Here is a 20,768-nt window from a genome sequence, read left to right as displayed (position 1 = left end):
TTAAAACATTCTGCACAAGCGGGGGAAAAAAAAAAGCAGCTCCTGTCGACATCACGCAGCGCCCATGAGATGAAGGACCCGTGGCGACAAAACAATCTCCCATCGGGGTTGGTGTGAACATTGGACAATAAGAGCAGAGGGTGAGTAAGGAAGTGAGTATCATGAAGCAGAGTGACAGAGAATAAGAGAACGTGTTAGTTGTTTCGGCTCGAAACGTTGCTTTTCTCTTTGGGAAGAGGTGAGTGCTGGGTCTGGTGGCTTTCTGCGGCAATTTCCGTCGATGTTTCGGACTTGGGAAAGAGTGAAAGAAAAATTAACCAGGAAAGGAAAATTGCAAAGACACAGTAGAATTCATCGAGAGGGGGAGGGGAAAGAAATAAACTCGATTTATATGGTGCCTTTCGAATCATCAAAACGTCGCAAAGCACTTTGACAAGCGATGGATTACTTTTGAAGTGCAATCACTTGCTATTTAGGTAAATACTGTGTGTAATTTGCTCACAGAAATGCCCCACAAATAGAAATGAGTGAGTGAACGATCAAATAATCTGCTTTGGTGATAATAGTTGAGGGTGGAATATTGGCCTGCAGCGTTCCGCGCTGATGGGGCAGATAGTTAAACTTAGTTTAATGTTTTATCTCTACACTTGAGTGTCAGTTGCGATAAAGCCTGTGATAAGATTTAAACCCACAAATTTCTCACAGATGAACCAAGGAGACAGGGGTAGACGGAAAAGGGAAGATAGAGGTGGATAGGAAAGAGAGAATTGAAATGAGAGACAAGTAAAGAGGTGAGAAAGACGAGATTGAACAGAATCAACAGTAGTGGAAAGGAAAACAAAAACAGAATTACCTGGAAAAACTCAGCGGGTCTGGCAGCATCGGCGGAGAAGAAAAGAGTTGACGTTTCGAGTCCTCATGACCCTTCGGTGGTTGAGAAAATCAAGAAAAAATGTTATAAATAAGTGAAGGATAGATTATTTTTCAAATTGAGCAATATATGATTTCATGAACATGATAACCTTAAGGACTTTGTATTTTTATGGAATTAGTTATAAATGTTTGTAAAACTATTGCGTTATATTAACCTAGGTTATATTTATTGAAAGACCACCATGAGTAAACTATTGGAAATATGGTCTTAAATATGGTATAATTTAGCTCTCAACAAAATTAGTTGTACTCGCTTGTTCTTTTGATGCTTCCAAAAACTGAATAGTCCCCTAAACTTGCTGTCATGGAACCAAAGTAAAGAGCTGGCACAGAAGTAAGTTGCCGGGTCCATTGTGTTTTTGCTGGAGCAACCATAAGTAATCCAACTGCCCTGTTCTCTCCTCACAACTTTCGTGGTTTTCAAATATTTAAGTTATTTCCCTTATAAGATGCATTGATGGCTGGCTCAACCATTTCCTGTTAAATGCATCTCCCAATGTGATTTGGGTAAAGTATGGAAGTTGACTGGAATCTGTGGGAAAAGGCATGAGCGACCCTCCTCTTAAAACTTGAGGAGGCAATGGAATGAAATGTAGGTGGTTTGTCTCTCATCCAGAACAGGGGGCAGTACACTTGGCTGTTGTCATAACAATAATTTCGATGCGTAGGGATAGGTAGTGCTGGCCACGTCAACACAGCGTGTGTTGCTCATTGGATGCAGGTGAAGGTGTGGTTGACGTGCGTTCTGTCCGTGCCATAGGAGACAGACGACGTAATATTTTTTGAAGCGCAGCCCGACATGTTCGCGGCCACGCACGTACTTTGTTTTTTAGGTTTGAGATATCTCGGCCAGCGTCCTACAGCAACGAGGTGAAGAACTCAACTCTCGTGTTAGTTCAAGTTTTGAATATTTGTAATTGTTCCAGCACACACCTGAGACCACATCCCGGCCTTCGAATCAGTCCTTACCTTATCCACAATACGTTATAATGTTAATTTTGAGTAAAATTTGGAGTACGAAGAAACCTGCATTTATAAAGCCCCTTTCAGGATCTCAGACGTTCCAGTTAGTCATGAAGTGCTTTCGGAGTGTATTCACAGTTGTAGGAAATAGAGCAGCAGATTTGAGCATGGCACTGTCTCTCAAACCTGAATGGATAAGAGACCGTATATGTTTTCAGTAATGTTGGTTGAGGGCTAAATGTTTTCCAGACATTGGGAGAACTCCCCTGCTCCTCTTTTGTGCGTTGGGATTTTTTTACACCCACCTGCGATGGCAAATCTCAATTGTAGCTTCTAATCCAAAAACGGTACCTCCAACAGTATAGTACTTTCAGTATGACACTGAAGTGTCAGTTTCGTTTACATGCTCAAGGCTTGAACCCAAAGCCTTCTGATTCAGTGGTGAGGCTACTCCCACCGTTACTTTTGAAATAAAATGGGAGGGGGCAAGAGGAAGAAAGAGGAGTTATTGTATTTCCAACATAGTGAAATGTCCCAAGGTGTTTCATGGTTAAGTGTCACTCCAGAGAAGGATTGGGAGGTGCAAGTCAACAAAAACACAAATAGACTTTAAGGAGTAATTTGAAGATGAGCTGAAGTGTTGTAAATCAAATGAGTTTAAGTACAGAGGCCCACATTGTGGGGGTGAGATGATTGAAGGCCCTGACACACACGGTAGAGGGAGAAAAGGTGAAATACAGATCAGGGCAGAGCTAGCAGAATGGATGTGGGAACCATTTTTTTGGTTTTATTTCCTGCTCATTTGTTTCATGTCCTTTATAATAATGTTAGGGTAACCATTTTATTCCAACTCTTTCATTAAACATGGGGCAAACTAGGACAGGGTGGAACCATAATTTGAGTTGTGGTACTCTTGAATGTTAGAATGAACATTTCACACCATAAAATTAACTTGGGGGATTAACTCACTCCTATTTCAAAACTTCCAGTGTCTGGCTTTATAGACGTTGCTAGACTTTTTTTAGTGTACCATTTAATCGAAAACTAGATGGTTAGCAATCCTTGATGTATCATTGCTATATATTTATTGTGAAATTACCTATGATTGTTGTAAAATTTATATCCACATCAAAGAAAGGCTGGATTTGAGTACTTTTTGTTTTAAATGGTGGAAAGATGAGAATAGTAGAGGTTCAAAAAAAAGCAGTCCATAGATCATTAAAATGTAGTGATCAGGTTCAAAAATAATTTAAAAAGCTAATGGAATGTTAGCCTTTATACATAGAGGACTAGAATATAAAGGAGTGTAAGTTTTGCTATAGCTAGCTCTGGTTGGATCACATCTTGAGTACAGTTCTGGGCACTGCAACTTAGAAAGGATGTATTGGCCTTGGAAAGAGCACAATGTAGATTCTTCAGAATGTTACCAGGACTCCATGAATTAGATTATGAGGTGAGATTAAATAGACTAGGCTTATATTTCCTGGATAATAGAATTTAAGTGAGGTTTTTAGGATTTTGAAAATAATTGATAGGAAAAATGGAAGGAAACTTTTTCTGCTTGGGGGTGGCTGTCCAGGATAGAGGGCATAACTTTAAAATCAGAGGCATGTTATTCAGGAAGGAAGTTCGAAATCACTTCTTCACACACAGGATGGTAGAAGTATGGAATTCTCTCCCCCAAAAAGCAGTAAATGTTAGCTGAATTAATTTTAAATCTGAGATGGCTAGGCTTTTCCCAGCCAAGGGATGTTAAGGGATACGGAGCCAAGCCTGGTGCATGGAGTTAGACCATAATCTCTCAGAATGACAGAACAGGCTGAATGGCCTACTTCTTTTATACCTACATATGCTCCAGTATATTATCATTATCAAGAGTCAGCACGGTTTTGTGAAAGGAAAATCATGTTTAACCAATTAATTGGAGTTTTTTGAAGGAGTAATATGCGCAGTGGATAAAGGGGAGCCTATAGACATACTGTACTTGGATTTCCAGAAGGCATTTGATAAGGTGCCACATCAAAGATTATTACGAAAAATAAAAGTACATGGTGTAGTGGATAACATATTAGCATAGATAGAAGATTGGCTGGCAGAAAGCAGACAATATGCATAAATGGGTCTTTTTCTGACTGGCAGGATGTAACGTGTGGCATCCCATAGGGGTCTGTACTGGGGCCTCAACTTTTTACGATTTACATCAATGACTTAGATGAGGGGAGTGAAGACGTAGCTAAATTTGCAGATGACACAAAATTGGTAGGAAAGTATGTTGTGAAGAGGGCATGAAGAGGTTGCAGATGGATATAGATAGGTTGAGTGGGCAAGATCTGGCAAATACAGTTTAATGTAGGAAAATGTGAAGTTGTTCACTTTGGCAGGAAGAACATAAAAGCAGAGTACTACTTAAATGGAGAACGGCTGCATAATTCTGAGGTGCAGAGGGACCTAGGTATTCTAGTACATGAGTCACAAAAAGTTAGTATGCAAGGACAACAAGTAATTAAGAAGGCTAATGGAATGCTATCCTTTATTACAAGAGGGATTGAACATAAAAGTAAGGATGTTACGCACCTCGAATACTGTGTGCAGTTTTGGTCTCCTTATTTAAGGAAGGATTGGAAACGGTTCAAAGGAGGTTGATTAGATTGATACCTGGAATGAGTGGGTTGTGTTATGAAGATAGGTTGGACAGACTGGGCTTGTTTCCACTGGAGTTTAGAAGAGTGAGGGGCGATTTGATTGAAGATCCTGAACGGCCTTGACAAGGTGGACGTTGAAAGGATGTTTTCTCTTGTGGGTGAGTCCAGAACTAGGGGGCGTTGTTTTAAAATGAGGGGTTGCCCTTTTAGGACCAAGATGAGGAGAAATTTTTTGTCTCAGAGGCTTGTGCAACTTTGGAATTCTCTGCCTCAGAAGGTGGTGCAGGCGGGGTCATTGAATATTTTTAAGGCAGAGGTAGGTAGATTGTTGCTAGGCAAGGGAATCAAAGGTTATCGGGGTTAGATGGGAATGTGGAAATCGAAATACAAGATCATCAGCCATGATCTTATTGAATGTCGGAGCAGGCTCGAGGGGCCAAATGGTCTATTCCTGTTCCTATTTCTTATGTTCTTATCAGTAATTGTAGCACCTCAGACAAATGTTGTACAGAACGGTCTTTGTATGATTTCTATCTTAATTTTTTCAAACTTATTATCTATACTTTTAGAATGGCAAATTACATAACAAAAATATTTTATCCATTCAGCTTCAGGGGCATTCACTTCTGTTATGAACTAAGTAAGAATTTGTAGTTGTAAAGTTCGAATTTCGAATTTAAAATATATTTTGGATAAATTTTGATTTCATAGGCGTTCCTTTTTTTTCCCCATTCTAGTTTTACAGGATTGCGACATGTGACACTTCCATCCAATTTGGCTTGCTGTTCTCATCCATGTGACCAGCAGTGATGCTTGTACAGCATGACAGTCCTGAAGCAGTTGCCAGAGGAAAACTGTTTGCAACAACAGTCAGTAGTTTAGTAACCGGTAAAGTCTGACTGCACTAAATTGCACTGACATTCACACCACTTGCTGAACATTTTTGATATGTGATGCCAATGAACCCTTGCAGTAATACTTTACATTGTATTATTTTTAAAAAAAACACAGCAAATAGCTTTGTGCCTTACGGCTGAAAACCTGAAGTGAAAAGTGGTTCAGTGCAGAGTCTTTGAGCATGCATTTGCTGATCTGTGTATTTGTGGGAATTATTTTGATGAGTCGTGGATGCCATGCAGAAGAGACACACTACAAAGATTGGCTGGGGAAGCTGAAAACAATTCGGAATGGAATCCATAAAATTGACATGTATCTGAATGCTGCACTGGATTTACTAGGTGGAGAGGACGGGCTCTGCAAATACAAATGCAATGATGGTGAGTAAAATGCTCAGTAATTACAACACTTTGAAGTCATTAGGGGATTGTAATTCTGTGAAAATTGATTGGGTAAGCCATTTTGGAAGTACTAATAGACTCTCTTGTGAGATATCTATGCTGTTAAGGAAGCTTTCTATGAAAAAGGCACAAAGGAAACTTGACATGAAGCACAATAAGGCAGTTACTTTTGAGAAATCAGTTGATGTGCAGTTTAACCAGTCAGGCCATTAGGTTATGTCAATGTTAGACAAATGTTAATGACAGGAAGTGATAAGGATAAAAAAGTTTTACAACAAATATACATTCCTTTTGAGGCACAAAAACCCAACCATGGCAACAAGAGAAGTTAAATATTTTTAGAGCAGAAGAAAGAGGCTTATAAAGTAGTCAAAAAAAACCTGAGGATTGGGAGAATTTTAGAATTCAGGAAAGGAGGATCAAAAAGTGGTAAAGAAAGGGAAAATAGAATATGAAAATAAATAATGAGAAACATACAAATGTACTGTAAAAGTTTTTGTAGGTACGTAAAAGAGAAAAGATTAGCAAAGACAAGTTACAGGCAGAGATAGGAAAATTTATAATGGGGCATAAGGAAATGGCACGGAAACTAAACAAATAATTTCTGTCTGTCTTCCTGGAGGAAGGTATAAAAATCCTCCCAGAAATACTAGAGAACCAAGGGACTAGCGAGAACGAGGAACTGAAAGAAATTAGTATTAGTAAAAAAAGTAGTACTGGAGAAATTAATGGGACCGAAAGTTGGTAAGTACCCTGAACCTGATGATCATTATCCATGAGAGTTGAAAGAGGTGGCTGTAGAGATAGTGGATGCATTATTGGTCATCATCCAAAATTTTATAGATTCTGGAATGGTTCCTGCAGGTTGCACAATAGCAAATGTAATGCCACTATTTAAGGAAGGAGGGAAAGAGAAAACTGGAAACTACAGACCTATTAGCCTAACATCAGTAGTAGGGAAAATGTGAGAATCTTTTATAAAGGATGTGGTAACTGGACACTTAGAATAATGATAGGATTGGGCAGAGTCAAAACAAAAACAGAATTACCTGGAAAAACTCAGCAGGTCTGGCAGCATCGGTGGAGAAGAAAAGAGTCGACGTTTCGAGTCCTCACGACCCTTCAACAGAACTAGTATAATTAGGAGAGGGGTGAAATATAAGCTGGTTTAAGGTGGGGGGGGTGGGGAGAGAGAAGTTGGGGGGGGGCGGTGTTGTAGGGACAAGCAAGCAGTGATAGGAGCAGATAATCAAAAGAGGTCACAGACAAAAAGATCAAAGAGGTGTGGAAGGTGGTGATATTATCTAAGAAAATGTGCTAATTAAGAATGGATGGCAGGACACTCAAGGTACAGCTCTAGTGGGGGTGGGGTGGAAAGACTGATAAGGTATTAGTTGTAGATTTTAAAATAATGGAAATAGGTGGGAAAAGAAAAATCTATAGCTGTACCTTGAGTGTCCTGCCATCCATTCTTAATTAGCACATTTTCTTAGATAATATCACCACCTTCAACACCTCTTTGATCCTTTTGTCTGTGACATCTTTTGATTATCTGCTCCTATCACTGCTTGCTTGTCCCTACAACCACCACCCCACCCCCTCAACTTCTCTCTCTCTCTCTCTCTCTCTCTCTCTCTCCCTCTCTCCCCCTCTCCCCCTCTCCCCCCCCCCCACCCCACCACCACCACCACCTTAAACCAGCTTATATTTCACCCCTCTCCTAACTATACTCAGTTCTGTTGAAGGGTCGTGAGGACTCGAAACGTCGACTCTTTTCTTCTCCACCAATGCTGCCAGACCTGCTGAGTTTTTCCAGGTAATTCTGTTATTGTTCTGGATTTCCAGCATCCGCAGTAGTTTTTTGTTTTTATCTTTGGGCAGAGTCAACATGGATTTATGAAAGGGAAATAATGTTTGACAAACATGTTGGAATTTTGTGAAGATGTAACTAATGGGATAGATAAGGAGAACCAGTGATTGTGGTGTATTTGGATTTTCAGAAAGCTCTTGATAAGGTGCCACATGAGGTTAGTAAACAAAGTTAGAGCACATGGAATTGGGGTTAATATGCTGGCATTAATTCAGAATTGGTTAACAGATAGAAAATAGAGTGGCAATAAACAGGTCATTTTCAGGTTGGCAGGCCATGACTAGTGGGATACCACAAGGACCAGTGCTTGGCCCCAGTTATTCACAATCTATATCAATGATTTGAATGCGTGGAGCAAATGTAATATTTCCAAATTTGCTGATGAGACAAAGCTAGGCGGAAATGCAAGTTGTGAGCAGGATGCAAAGAGGCTTCAAGGGGATTTAGATAGGCCACGTGAGTGGGCATGAATATAGCAGATGGAATATAATGTGGAAACATGTGAAGTTATCCACTTTGGTAGGAAAAAATAGAAATGCAGAGTATTTCTTGTGGTGAGGCATTGGGAAGTGTGGATGTCCAAAGAGACCTTAGTGTCCTTGTTTATGAGTCATTGCAAGTGCAGCAAGCAATTAGGAAGGCAAATGGTATGTTGGCCTTTATTGCAAGAGGATTTGAGTACAGGAGTAAAGATGTCTTGCTGCAGTTGTATAGGGCCTTGGTTAGATTGCACTAGGACTGTGTACAGTTTTGGTCTCCTCAGCTAACGAATGATATACTTGCCATCGAGGGAATGCAATGAAGGTTCACCAGACTGATTCCTGGGATAGCGGGATTGTCCTTTGATGAGAGATTGAGGAGACTGGGCTTATATCTCACCTGAGTGGAGCGGGGGAGACAATGGCGTAGTGGTAATGTCACTGGACTAATAAACCAGGGACCCATGCTAATGCTCTGGGGACATGGGTTCAAATCCCACCATGATGCTAGTGGAATTTGAATTCAATTAACAAATCTGGAATTGAAAGCTAGTCTCAGTGATGGTGATCATGAAACTATCATTGATTGTCATGAAAAACCCATCTGGTTCACTAATATACTTGGAGGAAGGAAATCTGGCCTTCATGAATGACAGAGCAGGCTCGAGGGGTCAAATGGCCTGGACCTGTCCCTATTCCCCATGTTCCTAAAAAAAAAATCTTAAAGTTACATTGCCAAGTAGGGTAAGCAAATTGTTAATGGTTAAAAACCCTGTGAAAAGATGCAGATATAGTTGATCAAGAGGATGAGGCTCTTAGAGTTTAATGAGTATCGTGAAATTTGTAAGAAGTCCTGAAGAACCCTGCCACATCCTATCGTAAGCCTTCCATTGGCTTTAACAGGGTAGTTGCAGGTAGTTAACAGGGTAGGGTATGGATTGAAAGATATGGGACAAAGACAGAAATATCTTCATTCTACATTTGACCGGGCCACATTAATGTAAAGTAAGGACAAGAGGGCTATTATAGACAGAATAATGGAAAAATGAATAGGGACTGGATTTTAGACACAAGCAAAGTTTCTGACTGACATCAGAGGTGAATTTGCTAATGACAAATTCAGAGTTGTGTGTGAAAGCATGAATATTGTCATGAATACAACAGGGAGAGTCCGTTAGTCTTTGTGAAAGGAATTATGCTGTGATCAATTAAATGGTGCTGATTAACCAGGCTGTAAATTGATAACTGCCCTTGCATGGGTGGTTTATTCAAAGTATTCTCTCCAGTTGGTTGGATGATCTAGTCCTTATCAACTAGGCTGTGGGTGAAATCCCAAATTGCTTTCAGTTCACTGCAATAGTCCCTGAACATTTGAATGCATGAAGGGAGAAGGGCTTTTCATCAAACCTGCACTCTCAAAGAAAATTCATGGAGTACTGAGGCATTGCATTAGACCATCCTGAATCAGAATTCAAATCAGGAGATTTGATACTATAGAAGTTCTTAAGGAATAGGAATGTTCTGATAAGATCATGATGGCAAGACAGTACTTATCAAACTGCTATGGTTCATTCTTCACAATTAATTGGAATTGGTTACAAAATCCCAGACTGTGCACAGATGGTAGAAATAAACAAGGCACCTAGTGCCTCAAATGCTCATGTATTTTAAGGTGAGGGTCCTGAGGCACAATGCTATAAGAGGTGGATAGTGCTAATGACATTGATCAGGGCTGTTACATCCACAGGACAATTACCCAGACTGGTACTTGGATAATATATGATCCAGAAGTGTCTAAAGACTGGAGGGATATGACAATTGTGTGACATGCAGGAAAAGCTCCTAACGAATTTAAATATTGGATGAATGTCCAGGATGATAGCCAAGAAGCAAGGGCCCTGGACTGGCAGAATGGGATAAAAGTGGAAAGTAAGAAAACACTGTGCAAGCACTGATATTAAGTCCAGAAGTAATTCTTATGACAGAAAATGATCACAGACTGAAGAAAGGACCTCTGATAGTATAAGAGGGAAATCTCATGGTGGTATTCCCTGCAGACATGAACATGGAGGTAGAGGTTATAGCTCCAATAGATTAAACAGTGAAATAAAGACCAGAGTACAATCATGTAACATAACTAGAAGTAGAAGCCCTCAATAACACGAAGCTTTGCTGGCTGCCAATAAACTTGTGGATAAACTTACAAGTGAGGCAACACCAAGGAAGTTAGATAGTTTAGAGAATTTTGTTTATTCTGAGGTACTGGATAAGGGTTACTCAGGTTTGATGCATGAGTGGATTTGCACTGAAAAATCCTTGCAGATGGGATCCTTTTGGGTGCTACTGTGCAATTTGAGAAATGTGTTATTAATAAAATGAGAACAGAATTTAAAATTGGAGTCAGGCCTGTGGGGCTTTGAAATCTGCTGGTTTAGATATTAATCAAGTAGCTGTGCAATAACTTTAAATCAACAATCCTGTTTAAAGATGTTACTCCCATCCCAGTTACTAGGTCATCACAGAAAGATGATGTGATATCTAAAGGGTTAGAGCAATTGCAAAGCTTGATTGATCAATTGAACTGGTTGTGCGCTCAGACAAGACCAGATGCTAGTTTTGAGGTATTGGAGTTAAGTACTACAATGAAACATCCTAAAGTAGAGAATGTTTTTAAGGGCAAATAAAACATCAAGATAATTAAATCTTGATAAATGCATACTTAAATTCTCATTCTTAGGTGACCCGAAGAATATGAAGCTAGCCATTTTTAGCAATGCTTCACGTGCTAATCTTCCTAAAGGGTATTTTGATGTAGCTGATTTGGTTTCAGAGAATTTCTAATCTGTGTGAATCGAAAATGATGTTGAATCTTAGCTCAGGAAGCTAAGAAAAATTTTTTAATGGTTAAAAGTACTTCAGTTGATGAAACACTGGCTGTTGTGGAGGCAATGGATGTGGAAATTTATTTGCCAAATATTTTAAGCGATATTCTGTACAGTGGGTGTACTGAAGACAGTATAGCCTCTGAATGTAATGTAGATAATGGTTCATTGTGGGATAATGTACACTACGCTAAGTGAGTGAGAAAAGGTTACTGATTGACCTTGCCAGCTTGTAAGATGCTGGAGAGAAAAATAATTTCTATAATTAAAATGCCACCAACTGTCAGTTTTTAATAAAAGAAATGCATGTATGAAATAATTTTTAGTCATCCCAGAGGAGGGGCGCCTCGCAATGTAATGCAGAATATGGAAGTTGTGATTTAGTTTCTTAAATTTCGTTATCATTAAGTATAATTTTTATTTAAGGAGGGAGAAGGTAGGCTGTTAATTGTATAGTAATTGAGTGTTTAATTGTACAGTATATAAGTGGTGGGCATTTTCTTGGGGATTAAATTGTGCTTCCATATATAAGAGAAGACAAACTGATTTTTGGCTGCGGAGATTAATGTTCTTAATGTGTGCCTCTAAATAAAAGCTTTTAAATGTGTAAAGATATTAGGCTCCAGTTTTACCCTTCACCACGTGGCTGAATTAGAACAGTAAAGGCTAAGATTTGTTAGAAATTAGAGAAATGCCTGGTGTATATAGGTAAGGGTTTGTTTCCCTGGAAACAAAGCTAATGTTCTTAGATAATGATATGCAGCCTGAACAAGGGACCATAGCTGGATAAATGCTTGAATAGATAACCATAGTACAAAACAAAGATTTTCAACCAACCTTGCTAATTAGGATTCTGTTAGAATGTCCATTAATTAGTGTGTAAAAGTAGAATGGAAGTTTTCTTTAGTGGGTGAATTATCCCATGATTCACATTTTTATAAGAAACAAGGTTACTGGATTGGATAGCCATTATACACAGTTCATTAATAGGTCTTATGAACAGTTTTAAGCATAAGTAAATGGTGATGAGACAGATATGGATAATGAAACGTTTATGCCAAAGATGAAATATTTCTTGGGAAGATGAAACTGGTCAGACAGAGAGGCTTGAGATGTGATTTGAAAAAGATGATGCAAGACCTAGGCCTGATTGATGAAGGACAGAAAGCTCAAGAAGCTAATGGCAGATGAATGGCATTAAAAACAGTATCTTCATCCTAATAGCTTAGACAAATAAATCGATGTTTTATAGGGAATTTAATGATAAAGTAAATCTTTATACGGGGAAAAGGCCTAGTCAGTAATACCTCCAGGTTCACCTCTGGGAGCAAAAAAACAGTATAAAGTAAGAGACTTTGGGAGACCTCAGTGCTGGAGGCGGTGGAGAGAAACTCCAAAGGGTAGATCCATGCTAACACTCGTGGGTATTTTGAGAAGTCATGAAGATGTGAGGGACTGAGAAGAAAAGAGAAAGAAGAAAGAAAACTGTTCGTGCTTGTCAGCTATCCTGCCTGATTTGGATTGGTACAGGCTACGTGTCATGATCGTATGTTTTTGCCCTCTAGCTAGTGTGTTATATTCTGTCTTTAGAACTCTGATTAAACTCAACTTACCCATTGTGTTGGTTGCAGTTGTACCTGATTGATTGATTAGACAGTGATAACATCAACTATCTTTCGAAGGTTGAAATTATGAGAGATTCTGGTTAGCCAGCATACAATGGACACATAGACATGAGAACCAATTCCTGTCGTTTTTGATGCAATAATCAGTTGCGGTTCTGTTATCTTGTCTCACTCTTGCCCTAAAGTTGTTTCAAAATCACCTGTCTTCAGCCAAGCTGGTCACTAACACAGAATGTGACCTGGTCAAGGGTAGAATAATTAACTGAGGTAAAAAGTACAGCTTCAATTTGTGCTATTTATGACATGTATTGCATAAACATAATGCTTGCAATATTTTGTAAAGCATTGGTGCTGATAGTGTACAGTTTTAAGTAATATATGAGAGCTCAGTATATATTTTACCCAATGTCCATGAACAAGATTTGATTTCTATTGTATTAGTGAACATTTTTATTTGTCTGGAATAAACACATTTTGTAGGAAATCAACGTATCTAACTGGCAACTTGAAAAATAAATTCTTGCTTTCCCATTGTTGTACTCCTCTCTCAGCTGCTAGCTAACTGCCAGTGCCTGCAACTGTTGTTGCCAGGCAATAAAGAAATGCTGTGCTGGTCAGGATTTCCTACCTGTTTAGTTGTGTAAAAATAATGAATTCAAACCCATGAGACAGAGAGATTGAAAGCACCTCGCCCACAAAGCTTGTTGTCTTTATGAAAAAACCATTGCGTAGGTAGAGGTTGGTGTCTACTGTATTTGGGAGGCATTGCCCCTGCTTGATGAGTGTGCAGGTTTTGTGCTAAAGATGTGGAATTTTAACTGTCTGAGTGACAGTTACAAGTGTAATTGTTCATAGTAATGTTTAATGAGTGATATGAAGCCTACGGTAACCTGATTCTGCTGCACTATTTTATTGTTAAATTTGTTCAGGCATCAGGAAAAGATAATGAATGTGAATGGTATGAAATAGGCATTTTTTTAAAATAAGAAAATGCACTGCTTTAATTTATGATTCCCAGAGCCAACATTGGCTTTTGCTTGTGTTTTCTTATCCTTTTTGTGTCAACTTAAATGAATGTGTTCTGGCCTTCGCTTTCCATTTTGCCACTGCTGAATCTGTTGTGTTGATCGCTGACTGGGAAAGAGTACGCTCTTCAGTTTAAAAACCCCAAATGTAATGCATATACTGGATCAGTTTGTAACCCTTGTGAGTCATCAGACTGTCAGTTTTGATTAGATTAATTTTAATAATATCAGTAGTTCTCTCCTATTGTGTTGAGTCGGGAAATATGCTATATTACAGTGTGACCCAAGTAAAGCTCTGACAAATAGTGCTGTTCACAGTTCTGGCGGTGAGTATGCTTGCAAGAGGGTCACTCTAGAAACATAGGAACAGGAGTAGGCAATTTAGCCCCTCAAGACTGTTCGTTATTCAATGAGATCATGGCGATTTACGATCTAACTCTATGTACCCACCTTTGTCGCATATCCCTTAAAATCTTTGGGAAACAGAAATCTATCAATCTTAGTTTTAAAAATAACAATTCATCTAACATCAATTGTTATTTGGAGAAGTAAGTTCCAAACTTCAGCCATCCTTGGTGTGAAGAAGTGTTTTCTAATTTCACCCCTGAAAGGTCTGGCTCCAAATTTTTGACTATTCCCCCATTCCTAGACTCTACAACCAGTGGAAATAGGGAAAAACTATCTCTTCCCCTTAATATCATGAAAGTTTGAACCAAACACCCCATAACTTTCTAAATTCCAGGGAATATAACCCCCTCTGTTGTCTCATCAAAAGCTCAAGCAAATTAGTTCAGCACGATTTGCCCTTAACAAATCTGTGCTGGCTTTCCTTAATTAATCCACACTTGCCCAAGTGAATGTTAATTTTCTCATAGGAAAGCTTTTAGAACCTGTAATTTACTGCCAAGGTTAAACTGGTTGGCCTATAGTTACCCTTTTTGAATAAGGGTGTAATATTTGCAATTCTTCAGTGCTCTTGCACAACAACAAAACAGATTGGACGTATTTTTTATTCTTTCACGTAATATGGGCATTGCCAGCATTTGTTGCCCATCCCCTAATGCCCTTGAGAAGATGGTGGTGAGCCACCACCTTGAATACTGCAGTCCATGTGGTATAGGTACACCCAGAGTGCTGTTAGGAAGGCTGATTTCCAGCATTTTGACCCAGAGACAGTGAAGGAAGGGCGATATAGCTCCAAGTCAGGGTGGCATGTGACTTGGAGGGGAACTTGCAGATGCTGGTGTTTCCATATATCTGCTACCCTTGTCGTCCTTATTGGTAGAAGTTGTGGGTTTGGAAGGTGCTGTCGAAGGAGCCTTGGTGAGTTGCTGCCGTGCATCTTGTAGATTGTACACACTGCTGCCACTGTGTGTCAGTGGTGGAGGGAGTGAATGTTGAAGGCAGTGGATAGGGTGCCAATCAAGCGGGCTGCTTTATCCTGGATGGTGTCAGGCCTCTTGAGTATTGTTGGAGCTGCACTCACTAGCAAATGAAAAATATTCCATCACACTCCTGACTTGTGCCTTGTTGATGGCAGACAGGCTTTGGGGAGTCAGGAGGTGAGTTACTCGTCGCAGGATTCCTAACCTCTGACCTGCTCTCATAGCCACAATATTTATATGGCTTTGGGGAGTCGGGAGGTGAGTTACGTGCTGCATTATTCTCAGCTTGTGACCACTTTTAGCCACTGTATATAGCTGATCCAGTTCAGTTTCTGGTCAGTGGTGTAACCCCACAGGATGCTGATAAGTGTGGGATTTGGTGATGTTAATGCAAGGACCCAACCATCTCTCAAGGAGAGATGGTTGGGTCCTCTTTTGCTGGTGATGTCCTTGCCTGGCACTTGTGTGGCGTGAATGTTACTTGCCACTTATCAGCCCAAGCCTGGATGTTGTCCAGGTCATGCTGCATATGGGCACGGACTGCTTCAGTCCTTTGGAACTGAAGAAGAGTCATATTGGATTCAAAATGTTAACTCTGTCTCTCTCTCTTCACAACTGCTGCCAGATCTGCTGAGTTTTTCCAGCATTTTCTATTTTTATTTCTAATTTAGACCTTATTGTATTCCATCCTAGTCTGGCTCCACCTAATACCTTACTATTTCCCAGTATCATGCTTTCTGTCTCTCCCAATCCTCTTGTGCATCTTGTTTCTCCATTCTAATGCTAACCTTGCTCCCCATCTCCCTGCCCAGTTAATTCAAACCCCACTTCACCCCCAACAACACTAGCAAACTGTCACTCAAGAACTTGGGCTCTGAATATGTTTAGATGCAGCCCACCTGACTTCTATAGGTCCCATCTCCCCCACAGTTGGTCCAAGTGGCCCAAGAACCATAAAGCCCTTTCCCCCACACCATCCCTGCAGTTGCGCATTCATCTGTTTTATCTCCTTTTTCTACATCCACTAGTGCATGGCACCAGGAATTTTTTTTATTATTCATTTTTGGAATGTGGACGTCATTGGCTAGACCAGCATTTATTGCCCATCCCTAATTGCCTTTGATAAGGTGATGGTGAGCTGCCTTCTTGAACTGCTGCAGTCCATGTGCTGTAGGTAAACCCACAGTGCTGTTAAGGAAGGAGTTCCAGGACTTTGACCCAGTGACAGTGAAGGAACGGCGATTATGTTTCCAAGTGAGAGTGGTGAGTGGCTTGGAGGGGAACTTGCAGGTGATGGTGTTCTCATGTGTCTGCTGCCCTTGCCCTTCTAGAAGGTAGAGGTCGTGGGTTTGGAAGCAGCTTTGGTAAGTTCCTACAGTGCATCTTGTAGATGGCACAAACTGCCACCACTATGTGTCGATGGCAGAGGGAGTGAATATTTGTGGATGGGGTGCCAATCAAGTGGGTTGCTTTGTCCTGGATGGTGTCAAGCTTCTTGAATGTTGTTAGAGCTGCCCTCATCCAGTGAGAGTATTCCGTCACACTCCTGACCTGTGCCTTGTAGATGGTGGACAAGCTTTGGGGAGTCAGGAGGCGAGTTACTCACCGCAGGATTCTGAGCCTCTGCCCTACTCTTATAACCACAGTATTTATGTGGCTAGTCCAGTTCAGTTTCTGGTCAATGATAACCCCCCCCAGGATGTTGATGGTGGGGGATTCAGCAATGGTAATGCCATTGAATGTCAAGGTATGATAGTTAGATTCTCTCTTGTTGGAGATGGTTATTGCCTGGCATTTGTGTGGTGCAAATGTTACTTACCACTTGTCAGCCCAGGCCTGAATATTGTCTGGGTCGTGCTGCATTTGGACATGGACTGCTATATGGGGAGTCGTGTATGGTGCTGAACATTGTGCAATCATCAGTGAACATCCCCACTTCTGATCTTCATGATGGAAAGAAGGTCATTGATGGAACAGCTGAAGATGGTTGGGCCAGGACACTACCCTGAAGAACTCTTGCAGTGATGCCCTCGAACTGAGATGATTGACCTCCAACAATGACAACCATCTTCCTTTGTGCTAAGTATGATTCCAACCAGTGGAGAGTTTTCCCCCTGATTCCCATTGACTCCAGTTTTGCTAGGGATTTGAACCCAGGTCCCCAGAGCATTATCCTGGGTCTCTGGATTATCAGTCCAGTGAGAATACCGCTATGCCACCTAGATCCAGAGATTACGACCTTTTGAGGCTCTGCTTGTTAGTCTCTTTCCTAGCTCCTTAAAATCTGCCAGTAGGACCTCCTCCCATTTTCTATTGGTGTCGTCAGTGCCATGGACCATGACCACTGGCTGTTTAGCCTCCCCCCACTTCTGTTCTGCAGCTGCTCAGTGACATCCTTGACCCTAGCAGCAGGGGTCCAACATTCCATCCTGGATTCACATCTGCAGAAACGCCTGTCTGTTCCCCTAACTATAGAATCTTCCATTGCTATTGCTTTCCCAACCTTCCTCCTTCCCTCCCCCCAAATTGTATAGCTCAGCTGCCCGTGGTGCCGTAAACTTGGCTGTGGCTGGGCTCCTCAGAGGAGCTATCACTCTCACCAGTATTCGGAAGTGGAGAGCACTTTGGGGACTCTTGCACTACCTGCCTGGTGCTCCTTGTCTGTCTCTTTGGTGTTCACCCATTCCTTTTCTCCTTGCGCTCTCTTAAGTTGTGAGTGACCACATCAAGAAACATGATCAAGCCTTGCTTGATCATTTTATGATCGTTATTTGATAAATGTTTATGCACCATTGGGCTGTTAAGCTAAATTTGGCTCGTTACTAAACCTGATATGGCATGTGCCCTTATTGGTTCTAGGACATATTGTTGCAAAAAAACTATGCTGGATGCACAAAAATAGTAGCTACCTTTCTGACATGCTGATTTCTTTATCCCAATCTGCATGAAAGTTAAAATCCCCCATTAAAAACACTTTTGCTTTTTCTACATGCTTGTCTAATCATAGCGCTTATTCAAGCTACCCTACACAGTTGCTATCATGAATCCTATGCACAGTTCCCACTGCAGTCTTGAATCCTTTTTCCATTTTTAAATTCTACCCATAAAGTCTGCCTGTTTGCCTCTCTTTATATCCTGCCATATTGAAATAATTTTATCCTTAATCATTAAGGCCACTGCTCCCCCTCCCTAATTTTCCTTGACTTTCCTGTAGACCTTAAACCTGATATAGCTGCTAGTCTGAGAATTAAATATTTCTCAGTAATGGGCTACCCTGTGATTCTGCCTCTGTCTGGCTCTTATTATCCATCCCAGTCTCTGTGTCTTTTCTTACCCCCACCTCTTGATCTGTGCTGTTTTGGCTAGAACACTGATGAAATGAAGACAATTGGAAGTTCAGTTACCCTGGGTTGTTTTCTATACTTCGGAATGGGAATAAAATTAGGATGAGCCAACTGATGATATGCATTTCCTCAGTGCTGCGCGGATGAAGAAGAGGATGGGAGGGGGAGAAGTTTATAAGGAGATTCTGGAAGAGAAGCAATTGAAGAGAAGCAAGGGAGTAAAGATTAGATATAGCGGCACTGAGTTGAAAAATAAATCGGCTGTTGAGAAACTCTTTTTGGCAACCATCCCACCTTTTCCATTGGGATTTGTGACATCCTAAGGATTTGTGACATCCTAACTAGTGGAGGAACTCTTACATCAATCACTAAAATGCAAGAAAATTGACATGCTGTGGAACAGGCAGGTGCAAAACTTTTTAATATATAGATTTGCTCACTGTCCTCATCTTAAAATAGGTTGCTGCTCTAAATGGTCTGGCTTGTGTTCATTCCTGTCTAAACCAGTTTTGCATTCTCTGCAAATCATCTTCACTGCAGATTATCAGCACTCTCTTAATATCCATGTGCCTGTTATTGCTCAAAAGTGAATACTAATTTGCATGTTTACCTCTAACAAAGGGGAAACAAAACATGGTTGTGCAGTTAATTGAAACCTCATGAAGTGGTTTGTCCTCCCAATTCTTGGCACAGAATCTCCAATCTCAACTGGGTCAAGAGGATGTACTCTGGTTGAAGGCAAGGCATTTTTACATGAAAGAGGAAAACTCAAACTGTTCATGGAGCCTGAGTAAAGAAGGGAATTAAATCCCTGCTTCTTCGGCTGTGTTTTTTTACCCAGAGGATGAAGCCCTAAAGAAAATAGGGTTAACCTTTTGATATGGACTAAGAGTTAGAGATTACAATGAGGAAAGCTTCAATGCAGTATAATGGTGGAGATGTATCAGGAAAGCAGAGAAATAAGAGGTCTTCCACACTGCCCTATTGTTAACGGTACCATCTAATGTCACACTAAGGTGAGAGACCTTGGTGTACACTATAAATGGGGCTGGGTGAGGATGGGATTGGTGAGTGTGTTGTGCTACAGTTACTCTCAGCAACCCTGGTTAGAGGGGAGAAAGCAGCCTGCGTTCTTACCCCTAATCACTATCCAGTAATCAGTGTGGGTGTGTGCATGTCTATTTGAACTGTTGAAAAGTAAAATAAATTGAGGATAAATGCATATGTATTAACTCATAGGTACTTGAGTTGCAAAATAAGACTTTCCCCAGAACCTTGACAAATGGAATTTTCCAGTCTTTGTGCAAACCCAGTTTTATACTCTGCAAAGTTCCCATTGTTTCATTTTTAGTTTTGGAACTGTGACAACTTTATGAAATACAGTTAACGGGGAGTGGTTGAAAAAGGTAGCATTAATGTTACATGCAGTGCTGTACAATTTACACCAATATACTTGGATGTACTCTAATTGTTTCTGTTAATTCTTAGGTTGCAATGTGCAACAAGAAGCCATGAGACATAAATAATATTATCAAATCACTCTTTGTGGCTGTAGGATTATGGAAATTGAAATCTTCCAGCACAGAAGGGGGCCATTTGGCCTATCAATCCTGTTCAGGATCTTTGAAAGAATTATTTAGTTCTACACCCTGTTGGATAATTCCCTCCTTATCCTTTTTGAATAGATTTGTACAACTAGACACTGTAATATGTTTGATAATTCGCTTCATTTACTATTGACAAATATGCTAATCTTAAATACCTTAGCCAACCATTCACGCTAGTGCACTTCAGACCTGCGTCCTAAAAGTTACTGTGTGTGGATTTATTGCGAAATTGTGAAGGTGACTTCTCAAAGCCTGTTCACACACCAGGGTTTCAAATATTGCTCCTTACCTTCTAATGAAGTGGAAACACGGCATCGGTCTTGCACCTTTCTCACTTGTGGTTTTGTTCTTGCTGGATTCAATGCTTTATGTTTTTCAACTGCCCAGTTGTTTCAAAGTGCTCGTCAAACAGATGAAAACCCTATGCTTCATGCTAGTTTGTTAGTTTTCTGTTATTATTTTTTATTGCTCTCCTAAACTATGGCCCTGTTTTAAACAATCCTTTTGATGTATGGACTCTGAGCACCCCTGCTGTGTTTCAGAAACTTCTTAATCGGCAGTAGTAAGAACGGTTTTGGAGAACATGAAAGGAAAACACAAGTTTTTGAGAACACTATTTAAGCAACTTGCTTTCCACATTTCTGTAGGTTTTATTGGAGACAAAAAATGTAATGTAAAAACATTGATATTCCTGCATATTCCAACTTACTCCTGC

The 20,768-nt window shown here is 40.4% G+C and overlaps 1 protein-coding gene across 6 annotated transcripts in view; it reads left to right on the top strand.

The window, feature by feature from the left end:
* The first annotated feature begins 35 nt into the window (after window positions 1-35).
* Window positions 36-20,768, top strand: part of pla2g12a (phospholipase A2, group XIIA) — a 28,130-nt gene continuing 7,397 nt past the window's right edge. The window contains exons 1-3 of one of the 6 annotated variants that reach the window (XM_078547203.1): window positions 36-140; window positions 5,284-5,407; window positions 5,550-5,815. In XM_078547203.1, coding sequence (XP_078403329.1) covers window positions 5,617-5,815 — 199 coding nt within the window. In that variant the 5' untranslated portion in view covers window positions 36-140; window positions 5,284-5,407; window positions 5,550-5,616. Of the gene's footprint in view, window positions 239-1,662; window positions 1,804-5,283; window positions 5,816-20,768 lie in introns of those variants that run through there. The other 5 variants (XM_078547200.1, XM_078547204.1, XM_078547201.1 and 2 more) reach the window with 5 other exon arrangements.

Source organism: Cetorhinus maximus, chromosome 8 (genome assembly GCF_964194155.1).
Source record: "Cetorhinus maximus chromosome 8, sCetMax3.hap1.1, whole genome shotgun sequence".
NCBI lineage: Eukaryota > Metazoa > Chordata > Chondrichthyes > Lamniformes > Cetorhinidae > Cetorhinus > Cetorhinus maximus.
The sequence above is the reverse complement of the archived record's forward strand: the minus strand, read 5'-3'. Positions and strand labels throughout refer to the sequence as shown.